This window comes from Microtus pennsylvanicus, chromosome 18, assembly GCF_037038515.1.
Source record: "Microtus pennsylvanicus isolate mMicPen1 chromosome 18, mMicPen1.hap1, whole genome shotgun sequence".
In the NCBI taxonomy this organism is placed as follows: Eukaryota; Metazoa; Chordata; class Mammalia; order Rodentia; family Cricetidae; genus Microtus; species Microtus pennsylvanicus.
The window spans coordinates 41,620,942-41,634,556 of record NC_134596.1 but is presented as its reverse complement, the minus strand read 5'-3'; the positions used below and the strand labels follow the sequence as shown (position 1 = coordinate 41,634,556).

The following is a 13,615-nucleotide window of genomic DNA, read 5'->3' as shown; positions in this document are numbered from 1 at the left end:
CTGGCAGGAAGACATTTTACGATGTTACTTTCACGTGCCGTTTTCTTTGGAGGACGCACATGTGCTGTTACTATGAAAATGTCAAGTGTAACAAAATGCAGGAAAGTGGTGTGACAGTTGCCATGTGTCCCATGCTGCTCCGCCGTCAGACGGTGACACCGGCCCTGCTGAACTCTAGATTTGACTTAGTGGCTTCTTTGCTTTTTAGAACAATGAATTAATTTCATTCTTTGATTAAATTCACAGAATGAGCATAAGGATTATTTTATATGTGGTGTCAAGTTGCCTAATTCTGAGGACTTCCAAGGTATTTTATTTCTTTTTTACTTCTGAAGATTGGGTGTATGTGATGTGTGTTGGAATAGAGTTATTTTGATAATGGATACTTAGTCCAAAGAGTTTATGTCCCTTCCCAGTTAGAAGTTCATAGAATCTGGTTCCCGGTAGGAAATGTAACAAAATATTTAGCCTAATCCTGGAACAAATAATTATTGAGTCTTGTTTTGAAATTTAAAAAAACAAAACAAAACAAAAAAAAACCTCAATGGTCGTCAGATATCGGGCTAGTAATTTCCTGGTCTTAGTTGGCCTTTATGAGAATCTGTGTCTAGCTAGGGGCAGAGTCAGGGTAGGCACTACTCTGTTGTTTATAATCATGCCGTTTCCATTCTGAAAACTGTTTGAAATCGTATCCTGTGGTATTTCTGTTAACATAGCTTTAATTTGTTGAATTTTCACTTCTCATTTTTACATTAGCGGGATTACAGAATTCAAATTCAAAATAGTTTCTGTGTTTTAAAATCTTTTCTGTTTTCTAGTTTCTGTACAAATACACCAAAGAAAATATACCACACATGTATACATATACAGATACACATATGTATAAGTGTATAAATACATACATACATGCACACTGTGAGTGTGCAAATACATGTTTTCACAGCAAACACCTTATTTACCCATTGAACCAGCTCCCCAACCCACAAGACCGTTGTCGTTGTTAGCAAACTGATACTTTCCCCCCATAGCATAAATGCTGCTTGCAGTTCTCCCAGTAAGCTTTGCAGAGTGCTCCCAAGGCCAGCCGGACATCCCGGAACCGAGGGAGAGGGTGGTTAGTGCTCATCAGGGGTTCTTCCACTCCCTTTAAAGAACATTGCTGTCGTGGTCATAGACTCCAGTGGAGTTTAATGAGTTTCCCGTCCACCCACAGAACACATGGGTAGCTGGGACCTGATGTCAGGACAGTGATACCCAGGAGATGGGAAATCTCTGTCCCAGTTCTGGCTCCCTTCTGTAAGCCATGTCATGTTGGAGTTAGTGTCCAGTCAGTCTTGTGTAAGTGCTGTGAGAATTGGGGCACACCCAGGTTTATAAAAACTCTGCATCTTGATTTATCTTTAATGCTTGTGAAAGCAAAGGAAGCCTGAGGATAGTGTTAGCAACATTGCCAGGTGGGTCCCCCAGGCACACTGACCCTCAAGCATCCGGGTAGGTCCCTCCCCAGGCACACGGACCCTCAAGCATCCGGGTAGGTCCCCCCCAGGCACACAGACCCTCAAGCATCCGGGTAGGTCCCCCAGGCACACTGACCCTCGAGCATCCGGGTAGGTCCCTCCCCAGGCACACGGACCCTCAAGCATCCAGGTAGGTCCCCCCCAGGCACACTGACCCTCAAGCATCCGGGTAGGTCCTCAGGCACACTGACCCTCGAGCATCTGGGTAGGTCCCCCCCACACACACACACACGGACCCTCGAGCATCTGGGTAGGTCCCCGCTTCAGGTACACTGACCCTCAAGCATCCGGGTAGGTCCCCCAGGCACACGGACCCTCAAGCATCCGGGTAGGTCCCCCCCAGGCACATGGAACCTCAAGCATCCGGGTAGGTCCCCCCTTCAGGTACTGACCCTCAAGCATCCGGGTAGGTCCCCCAGGCACACGGACCCTCGAGCATCCGGGTAGGTCCCTCCCCAGGCACACGGACCCTCAAGCATCCGGGTAGGTCCCTCCCCAGGCACACGGACCCTCGAGCATCCGGGTAGGTCCCTCCCCAGGCACACGGACCCTCGAGCATCCGGGTAGGTCCCTCCCCAGGCACACGGACCCTCAAGCATCCGGGTAGGTCCCTCCCCAGGCACACGGACCCTCGAGCATCCGGGTAGGTCCCCCCCAGGCACACGGACCCTCAAGCATCCGGGTAGGCCCCCCTAGGCACACGGACCCTCAAGCATCCGGGTAGGTCCCCCCCAGGCACACGGACCCTCAAGCATCCGGGTAGGTCCCCCCCAGGCACATGGACCCTCGAGCATCCCGGTAGGTCCCCCCCAGGCACACGGACCCTCGAGCATCCGGGTAGGTCCCCCCCAGGCACACGGACCCTCGAGCATCCGGGTAGGTCCCCCCCAGGCACACGGACCCTCAAGCATCCGGGTAGGTCCCCCTAGGCACACGGACCCTCAAGCATCCGGGTAGGTCCCCCCCAGGCACACGGACCCTCGAGCATCCGGGTAGGTCTCTCCTACACAGCGCATTGGTGTTCATCCTGGGCAAAGTTGTGACGTCCTAAAGCTCATGGTGCATTGTTTTCCACACTCACTAAAAAGATATTGGCTGGGAGCTGGAGGGATGGCTCAGCAGCTAACAGCACTGGCTGCTCTTCCAGAAGATTTGGGTTGCATTCCCAGCATGATAGCTCACAGCCATCTGCCTCACCCCAGTTCACAGTGATCCAACAGCCCCACAGCATCAGGCATGAACATAGTGCACAGATACATGCAGGCAGGGCACCCATACGCATAAATAAAATAACAATTAAAAATACATTTACTGAGTACCTATATGCCAGACACTGTGCTGAGTCCTGAGGGTGTAATTATTGGAATGAATACATTAATACACGTTAATTAATAAGGACAGCAAGCATGTTCTGTCCTTTCATAGAACCCACAGCCTGCTGAAGGAAACAGCCAGTCAATAAGGATGTAATTAATAACCAGATACTTAACCAGACAGTGTGTGTCAGACAGGGAAGGAGACCACTCTAAGGAGCAACACTTAATACACAATATGAAAGGAAAAAACTAACTAGGCTATAGCTGGAGAGGGCTTAAGTTCCAAAATCGGAGGTCATGCTGGAAGGGACTTGGCACTGAAACCCTCGGCACTATAGTATGGAGAGAAGACTGCTATTTTAGGAAATCATGTACTCTCTGAGCTTGTATCGCCCCTGGATTATTTGCATTGCCAATTCCTCGGGACAGTTGAATGAGATGATACTTGAAAGAGCTTTGCATGTAGGAAGTCCTCAGTAAACGATAATTGGAAATTCTTGCAAATGGGAGAGGAAGGAAGGAGAGCAAAGATCAGGTCTTTATTGGCACCAGGGGAAGAGGCTTAGAGAGGGGGAGAGGCCCGCAGGGCCTTGAGGGTGCTGGGGGCAGTTTGTTTCATTCCCAGTATATGGCCAATGCCTCAAGGGCTTCTGAGGGGCTGTGGCCTGCACGGGGCTGAGTAGGGAATTCCCTGATGGGAGCTCAGCAAGGGACTCGGTTCTATTTTGATTTTCTTTGAAATGCCGTGTTCCTCATGGCTTCCACAGCTATCTACACTTAGAATGCTCAGCAAAGCCAAATACACTCTCCAGTCCTTTAAAAGTGCACAGTAGCCCCTAGTGAAGTCACTGAAGAGTGAAATGGGAGATAGGATGAAACAAACATTTAATTTTAGCCTAAGGTCCTCTTCAGTCCACCCCATGTCCACCGAGGGACGTTCGGTAGTATTATGTTTGCATTCTACAGGACATTTCTGTGGTATAACGACATAGGTGCCCCCTCGTTATCTACTATTGCAGGTGTCAAAGGAATATGGGGGATTAAGTCACTGATCTGGCCTACAGGAGATTGCAGGCCTGTTGTGGGCATCAGATCAGGCTAGGCAAGAAGTGGTTATTGAACGCATAGTCTATGTTAGAGACTCAAAGTGGGGGATCAGGAAAACACTTCAGAGAACCAGAGAATGCCCTGTTGAAAAGAGGGTAAGAGGGTGATTTAGGTCAGGTGTTGGAAATGCAGTAATGCCAACAGATATTGATCAAGTACCTGTAATCCCAACATCGGGAGCAGGAAGAGCAGGAGTGCAAAACCAGCTTCCAGTCCCTGAGACTTTGTTTCAAAAATTGCAAAGAAGTGCGGTGGTGTTTGATATTGCTGCTTTAGTTCCATGAGACTCCTCTGGGGACAGAGAATTGCCTTGGGCATATTGTTTGTTTCTATGTGTGATAGAGAGAATATGAATGAGAATTGCAGGGTCAAAAAATTTAAAAAACTTCCGTCTAAGGACTCAGCTGGTGGCAAAGCTGAAGATAGCACCAGTCTGCCTGAACCTAAGGGCCTCTATTCCTGTCCTGATGCCATTTTCTTCCTGGTCTTTGAATAATGACCTCCCAAGCCTTTAAAGACTCGGTGTGCATTCTGGGAGAGGTTCTAGGGAAGGGGCTTCCTGCTGATTTTCTCACGTGTTAGAGCCTCTGCTAGACAGGGGTTAACACTGCACGGGTCAGCCATGTTTGCGAAACTCCACCAAGGGGCCCACTATTTATGCTTCCCCGAATGGGAAAGTGGTGGTTGGGGCATGCCAGAGAGGGCTGAGCACAGTGGGAGGATGGTGTCCAAAAAGAACGTTCATCTGAGTTCCATTGACTGAGACACGCGGGGAGCAGAAAACAAAAAACCCCAATGTTTGTGCCTGAGTGTTCTTAAGTAATCTACAACACGAGAACCTTTTGTGGTAATGGGACCCAGATGTCCTCTGTGTCCGTGTCCCTCATGCAGGCATGATTTCCTGGGAAGGGGAGTCCGTATCAAACAGCATCTCATTGAGAACATGGAATGATTTCATGGACGCCGTGGCAGTGATTAGAGTCTTAACTGTTGTGTCCTGCCTGCATCAGTGGGTGCCTGGTTCCCTAACAGACGCCTCGGGGCTTGGGAAGGCAGGATGGGAAGAGCTTTGAGATCTCACTGTGCAGATGCGTTGAAACACGAACAGTTTGTCCAGCATATGGCTCAAAGGAACACTGAATTGATTCATGTTTGTGTAGCTGGTATATATTTGTGCATTTTTAATCATAAAAATTACACAAAAGCTCCCGCTTTGAATGGGGTCCTACATTTTAAAAACAACTCAGAAATACCTATTATGTGGGAACCGTGGGTTTTTCAGTTGCTCTCAAGCTCCTCGAGCCCTGGTGTGTTAGTACCTACCTAAGTCTTGCAGTTCCTCCCATTGCTCCAGAACCCGCCCCTCTCCCTCTGACTCTGCAACAGCAGAGCTATCATTCACTACCCTGTCTACTGCCCAGAGCGCCTAGGAAACCTATACTCCCCTCTGTTAGGTGTGGCGGACCTCATTAATGCCTTCTGGGAAAGCAGACCTCAGAGGGCCGAAGTTTGGCTTTGGTAGATCTCAGAATGCTGAGAACCTTAAACCTTTCAGTTTTCAGCTGAAATGACTGACAACAGAATGTGACAGCTGAGGTTGCATGACCTGCGATTGCCGCAATTAACCACATGATCTCACATGTTCCCACTGGGGGCTCTGCGGTGGCTTCCCTACCAGGCAGGGGTTTCCTTTGGAGGGCATTGAGATCCTCCTGGGCCCTGTAAGGCTCCACTCGCGGTCCTTTTAAAATGCCTTTTAGTGTAAAGCTTCAATATTGGAAATCTAACACCACAGTATTTAACCGTGAGGCTGGAGGTGTGCGATGGCCTGAAACGGGAAACTTCATAGGGTGTTTAATAGGGAGAGCGGGGAGTATCGTGGCCGCTGTGCCGAGCGTGGACGAACTGAGCGGAAGGTCAGTGTTACCTGACTCTACCGTCTGCTAATCCTTTGGATTTATTTTCATTTCTGTAGTGCAGTTCTCTTCAAGATGGCTTTTGGTTTTGCCCACTGCAGGGAGGTGATGCACATTCGGGTCTTTGCTCTCTTAAGAAAGATGTGTATGTAATCAGAAATATGCAAATGTAACTAATGTTACCATTATCCTTTGGTAGTATGAAAAGCATTAGATGCTGAGGCACTGACCATTAGCGGTTTACATTTGACTTCTTTGGGAGGCTCATTAAAAGGCTTTTTGTTGCTTTCTGAAAATTTTCGACCCCTTTCCTACCTTGTCATATAGAAAGGGAGTGTTAGATCCGTAACGGGTAGTGTCCATGTCGCGGAGTGTGAGCCCCTGTGAGTCTTGCACCCCCTCTCCCCTCCAAAGGAGTTTCTTCTCAGGGTCAATCCTTCTGCTCTTCGGAATGTTTCAGTCTCTTTCTAGAAAGCAGGAGGCAGAGTTCAGCCGCCAGGAAGACATCCCAGGCTCAGTCACAACTTCAGACTTGGAATATTTGGAGAGCAGCGTCTTTTGAGGCATAGAAGTAGTCTTCCCTCTCCCTCTGTGGCTTACGGGTTTTACCAGTGTGGTTTTGACTAAGCTGTCCACTTGGACCCTGTCTTTGTCACTGTCGAGCTGATGGCGTTACATTATGTGATAGACTCGAGTATTAATTCCCCACTTTAAAGTGGACAAAAGAAAGTAATGGCTATTCGGGCACACTGAGAACTCTTGCGTAAGATGTGTATTACATGTTGACCTCAACACGCTAATCACTGGGAGATAGCTCTTAAGAGTAATTAGTAGGCAAAATTTCAAGCCTTGGTAATGTGTTTAGATTTGCATAAATTCAATACTTTAGATAAGTGACTAATGTTTTATTTCTCACGTGTTTGCATAAGACCTCCTTAGAGCTACATTTGTGAGGTAAATGGTTGTTTTAATTGCCTCTGTTTTTTTAATTTACAGCAAAAGATGATGGAAGCATTGCCGTTGCCCTTGGTTACACAGCACATTTGGTCTCCATGATTTCCTTTTTCCTACAAGTACCCCTCAGATATCCCATCATTCATAAGGGGTCCAGATCAACCATCAAAGATAATATCAACGACAAGCTGACGGAGAAGGAGCGAGAGTAAGTGTCTTTCTTGTTTGTTTTGGGTATAAGCTGATTGGAAACGTGGTTGAAATGGTGAGGACATTGGATGAGAAGTGTCTTCTCACTGAGGACAGTTTCTATGTGACCGGTAACTTTGGTCAAGCACACCTCGCAACATGGCGAGACTGTCCAAAACAAGCCAGCTGTGGTAGGCAGTATGACTTAGTGGGAAAGTGCCTGGTTCATGTGTGCTGTGGTTTTGGTTTGACCCTTAGCATTGCAAACAAGTTTTAAATGACCTACAGGTAAGAGAAGAAACCATAAGGAAGGTATAAAATTTAAATGGAATCATAATGATAATGAGAATATTGCTTTTCAAAGTTGGTGGAATAGAGCTATATCTGGGCTCAAGGAAATTTATATCCTAAGTTCCTGCACCAGAAAAGGTATTTGAATATAAATTATCTAAGTCTCAAGTGAACAGCTAAAGACCACTTAGCAAAAGCCCAGGAAACAACATGGAAGGTGGACATCAGCTGTGTTGCTATGCGGCGGGGAGAAGGGGGCAATGCAGAGCAGGCAGAAGGCCTGGTCTTCGAACATTTGAACAACAGAGCAGGCCTCAGTGCCCAGGGCCCTGGAAGGATGGATTTAGAAAGAAGAGAGGAGATGGAATCACAGTTTGGGGAATGGACAAAGGAGGACCAGCAGAAATGTGTACACGGGCATTGGAGAGTAAGGGGATAATTCCAGTCAAATGGCTCAATTTCTAGAAAGATACTACTTTCCAACATAAATAATTGGCATTTAGAAAACACCAGAGCAAATCTGCTCTGTGAACTGTAATCCCAGCAGCCCCCATGTCTGGGAGGTAGGGTCAGGGCAAGAAAGGGGAGGGCAGGGGAGAGGGGGAGCCAAAGGAAGTTAAGACACCAGTGGCTAGGCAGGGAGTGGAGATATGGAACATCCTAGGTGAACTATTCTCTGTTCTAACTGCACATTAAAGTCATTTGAGAGTCTTGAAAACTGAGCTTTTGACCCCTGGATTCCCGACCCCGTCCCGGAGAGCCTGGCTCTGTTGGAAGCACACTCACAGTTGAGCAATGGTGGTCCTGATGTGGAGTGGGATTGAGAACCACTGTCCTAGATGGGGAAGATCGCGTTTCCAGGGCACGAAAAATTAGACCTTGCTAAGTATACGAGGGTTCTTGGAAGCAGTTTAACGTCTCTGTCTTTGGAGGTAAAGCCTGCTGTGCCGAGAGGGCACCGACGGGATAGCTTAGCAGTGTGGCCAGCCCTCAGCATCTGTGTGTTCCATCCATACATGTGAGTTCCCCACCCATGGGCTAGAGCAGCGTGTGCCCCCAACTGCTAAGCCGTCTCCCCAGCACCAGCGGAACGGCTGTTAGACGCCAACAGTGTTGCTCTGACTGTTTGTTTGCAGGTGTCGAGTACCCATTCTGTTCTTTTGTGCAGCAGTGGAGTTACGGGGGCTTGCGGTTGTCGTCATATAGTAGGGCTTAGAAGCAACTTAGAAATACTTTAAATCATACAGAGAGTATGCGTAGGCTGTATGCACATACCATGCCATTTACATAAGGGACTTGAGACTCACGGGTTCTGGCAACCATGAAGGGGTGGGCAGCAGTCTCCCTCAGATAGTAAGGAATGATTGTATGTCTGGAAGAACAATGGCTCTCGGCTAAGGAGCGCTTGACTAAGTTAGACCAGTGCCTTTTCCAATGTTGTGATTGACTTGAGCCCAAGTATGCTTTGCATTTATAAAGCATAAGAACCGATGAGAGCCTGCCATGTATACATTTGACAAAGGGAGCAGGGCGTTGTTTTCCTTTCTTAGATACTTTTTAAAAATCAATTTGCAATTCACATAACACAAAAATCTAAAATTTTAAGCGTTCAGTATAATTTTAGTACATTTTCACCATAGCACACCTAGCACCTCTATACTTCTGAAACCCCAAATAAAATCCTGTGCCCATTAAACAGTTTCGCCTAACCCCTGGCCATCCCCAATCCCTGGCAGCCGCCAATCTGTTCCTGTCGCTGTGGATTCTCCTGTTCTGGATATTTTATAGATGTGGACCATACAGCATGTGACCTTTTTCTTCCTGGCTTCTTTCAGTTAGCATAATGTCTTCAATATGTGTCCATGCTGAAGCTCAGTCGTACTTCATCCATTTTATGATCCAATAATTTTCTGTCAAGTGTGTACAGAACATCTTGTTTCTTCATTCACCTCTTGATGGACATCTGGATTATTTCTACCCGTGGCTCTGTGAATAGTGTCGCCGTGGATATCTACTCGTAGCTGAATGCGCATTTTTATTTCTTCACCTCCGGGGAGTGGCTGGGTCATGTTTATCTCTGAGAGGATCGCCAAAGGGTTGTCCATGGCAGCCGCGCCATCCTGTGTTTCCAGACGGGAAAAGCACCCTCGTGGTTTTCATTATCTTTTCTTACGCTCAGTGACCATGTGTTTATCTCCTTATCTGTTGCCCATTTTCTCATTAGGTTGTTGTTTTTGTTGTTCAAGTCGCAAAGCTTTGTGTACATCCTACTTAGCAGCCAGGGTTCACCTCTGTCTTCGGTGTGCTTGTGTGCCTAAACAGACCCATGTCGAATCTGTTTGTGCTATTATAGCAGTGTGCACTTGTGTGCAGGCGTGCACATGTGCTGGGAGATCTATAAACAAGATATTTGTGTCTCATTGCTGCGCACTGTGCCCCCGTGTCTGCGCTCTGTGCGCTGGCACCAAGTTCGTGAGCTTCAGGCAAGGGGGCTGAAGGTTAAAATACACAGACACACACAGACAGAGAGACAGCGACACGGGTCATCCTTGAATTCCCCAAGAATACCCCCTTTATTGTGTTCAGGGGCAGATTATATAGAGATAGCCACACCCCAGCCAAACCCAACAGAAACCACTCTCCTGCCATCAGGAACTCCTGAAGGTCTCGTGCTCAGAGCAGCTGTAGGCACTCAGATCAGGGGATTACAAGAAATTCAGGATCTGGGGTCTCACTGCTCCCAACATCTTGCAGCTCCGAAGGCCGGGAAGCTCAGGCTCACAGTCCTGACATGGTCTCTGTCCCTGAGGCTAAGCCTGTTCCACTTGCTGCACCCTCCAGACAGGAGCAAGTCATGTTCACGTGTGGGGAGAGGGATGGAAGCCATGTAAAGAAACCAGATTCCTCCTGTTGAGGCCCATAGCTTTACTCTATTCATGACAACAGAGTCCTTCTGACCCCACCACCCTTTAAGAAGAGGCTCCACCTCCCAACACTGTTGAATTGGGGTTACATTTCTGGCATAGTCACACCTCAACGTTCTGACTGTTCACTTTTTTTTTTTCCTGAATGCAACCCCTAGCCATGGTGTGCAGTGTCCTCTTCCTTGGTGGTGTGAGCACACATGTCTGATAACCTGTTCTTAGGCCCATTGGTCTGGGATGAGATATTGCATATTTAACAATCGCTATAGTGCTAGGGTGGGAATTTCCATCAATGAGCAAAGAGGAAGCAATTAAAACCATTACTTCTCAGCCCTCTTAGTTCCCCTGGTGCACAGAAGGCTTTTAGTCCTGATAAAGTTCAGTTTTTTTGTTGTTTCAGCTTTTTGTGTCAAATCTGAAACCCATCATTTGGTCCAAGGTCATAAAGATTTATCCTCTCTTTTTCTATACTAGTATTGTAATTTTAATTCTTATAGGTAACTGTTTCTTCCATTCTGGAGTATTTTTTTTTATTTATAGTGTGTTGAAAAGCTGTTCTTTCTCCCTTGAATGGCCTTGGCATCCTTATTGCAAAAACCATCAGCTGGCCATGGATTATTTCTAGACCCTTATTTTTATTCCAGTTGTCTACACATCTGTGTTTATGCCGGGACCATAATAACGTTTGCAGTTTTGAGGGGAAAGAACTCCAAATGTGTTCCTTTGCAATACTGTTTTGGCTATTTGAAGCCCTTTGCAATTCCCCAGGAATCAGAGAGTCCGTCTTGCCAACTCCAAAGAAAGAAGCCGCTTTGATTTGGAAGGGGATTGTATAGAATCCATGGGTCAGAGTAGGATGGCCATGTTATTGATAAGTATTGACATCTTATTGGCAATTAATAATAGTAAGAGCTTGCCTTTACCCAGGGCCTTTTCAGTTCCTCTTGGCAGTGTTTTATACTTTTCAATACACAAGTCTTGCATGCCCTTGGCTAAATATATTTCGGTATAATTTCCTCTTTTCTCTCGCAGATTGTTTGAGTTCTCTATATATATGTCCGTGTCTGTGAACAGAAAAAGTCTGAATTCCTTCCAACTTGGATGCTCTTTGTTTTGTCTTGTTCTTCTTACCTAATTGTTCCTGCGAGAGCTTCAGCAGAGCAGCAGGAGACAGTGGGAAAGGCATCTGTGTCTCCAGCCTAGGAGCCCCGTGCTTCTTCAGGAGTGTCCCCAGCCATGTCCAGGAAGTTCTGTCGTGAAGGGACAGCCTATGAAGTGGCCAAGGGGCTGCATGGCTTCTGCTCTCAGTGCGCTGTGCAGCACTCGGGCTGCGTGGCACCGGCTGCATTCCTGCGAGAATCCCTTTGAACATGCTCTTAGATTCAGCTCGCTGAACTCTGTGCGCAGTTTTAACACCTGTATTAAAACTCTCATTTTCTGTTTGTTAATGTGCATCTGGCTTTCAAATCAGAGTAACCTGACCTAAAATGAGGAAGGAATTGATCCCCACTCAAACTTTTGGAAAGTTTGAAGGTTTCTGTTAATCCTGTCTTAAATATTTGTTTGAATTCACCAGTGAAGCTGTCTGGTCTTGAGCTTTTATTTAAAAGAGGTTTCTAAGTCACTGAGAAGTTTCTTCTTATTGTGCACCTGTTCCAGTTCTCTGCAGTTACTCTGTCACTCAGCTGTGTGTCTAGGCTGTACCCACATCATCCCGGCTGTCCGCCTGATGTCTTGGTGCAGTCGGCTGTGTGTCTAGGCTGTACCCACATCATCCCGGCTGTCCTTCTGATGTCTTGGTGCAGTTGGCTGTGTGTCTAGGCTGTACCCACATCATCCCGGCTGTCCTTCTGATGTCTTGGTGCAGTCGGCTGTGTGTCTAGGCTGTACCCACATCATCCTGGCTCTCCGCCTGATGTCTTGGTGCAGTCGGCTGTGTGTCTAGGCTGTACCCACATCATCCTGGCTGTCCGCCTGATGTCTTGGTGCAGTCGGCTGTGTGTCTAGGCTGTACCCACATCATCCCGGCTGTCCTTCTGATGTCTTGGTGCAGTTGGCTGTGTGTCTAGGCTGTACCCACATCATCCCAGCTCTCCTTCTGATGTCTTGGTGCAGTTAGCTGCTTATACTGTTTTTGTCATCATTTTACTTCTGTGAGGTCTGTGTTGTTGCCTCCAGTTTTATATCTGATTTATCGTAGTTTAAAGGTTTGTCAATTTTGTCGTCTTTTTAGAGAACTATCTTTTTGCTTTGATTCTATTGGTTTGTATACTCTATAATCTGAATTCTTTATAATATCCTTCATTGTGCTGGTTTGTTGGTTTTTTGTTTTTTTTTTTTACTCTTTGGCTTTTTTGGGGGGCCCGCCACCCAGCCCCCATATACATGGAGACTTTTTATTACTTAAAAATGCCCAGCCTTAGCTTTTCTTAAATTATCTCATCTATTTTTGCCTCTCTGCTTTTATCTCTGTCCTATATACCTTTCTCGGCTCCCTACTCTGTGGCCCCTGGGCTCCTCCTCCTTCTGCTCCTAGATCTTGTCCTTCCAGATTTCCTCCTATTTATCTCTCTATCTCCCAGCCCCGCCTATCCTTTCTCCTGCCTTGCTATTGGCCGTTCATCTCTTTATTAGACCAACCAGGTGTTTAGACTGGCAAAGTAACACAGCTTCACAGAGTTAAACAAATACAACATAAAGGAATGGAACACATCTTTGCATCATTAAACAAATATTCCACTGCATAAGCAAATAGAACACATCTTAAAATAATATTCTATAACACTGGTGGTTTATTGTTGTCTTCTTTTTCTAGTTTATATAATGTAAAATTATATTGATATTTTAATAACGTTGGCATTTATTAATTTCTACATTTATTTTGTATGCTGTGTTTTGTGTCGTCTCGGCGTGTTTTCTGATTTCCCTTGTGATTTTTTTCATTAACTCATAAGTTAAGGAAATGCTATTTGATTTTATGTATTTATTTTCTAATTTTTTATCTTATGACTTATCTTGGAGTGTTTCACATATACTAAAGAAGAACATGCTTTGTAATGCCTTGTCTTTATGGCATGTGTTTGTGATGTGTGTACTGCATTGTCTGTTGAGTCTGGTTGCTTATAGTGCCGTCAAGGCCCCAGTGTGGATGTCCTGCACATTACTGCAGATTTATTCTGAGCATTCAACCCTTTGGAGTAAGAACTGCTTCATCTTTTCTCCATTCTGTCTGTATTAGCTTCTTGCAGTTTGCATTGCTGTAGTACACTGTATATGTGTCTAGATGTCATCAACCATTTATGGATTGACTGTATATATATATGATGTATATAATGACCCATCTGCCCACTTATAACATTTTTTTTTACTCAAAGACTTATTTTTTATGCTTTTAATTTAGT

General features: G+C 46.1%; 1 protein-coding gene across 4 annotated transcripts in view; it reads left to right on the top strand.

Moving 5' to 3' along the window:
- Positions 1–13,615, top strand: part of Uvrag (UV radiation resistance associated) — a 227,097-nt gene that overhangs the window by 126,764 nt on the left and 86,718 nt on the right. For all 4 annotated transcript variants that reach the window (XM_075953312.1, XM_075953313.1, XM_075953314.1 and 1 more), the window contains 2 exons: positions 247–307; positions 6,853–7,018. In XM_075953312.1, the coding sequence (XP_075809427.1) occupies positions 247–307; positions 6,853–7,018 (227 nt within the window). The remainder of the gene's footprint in view (positions 1–246; positions 308–6,852; positions 7,019–13,615) is intronic.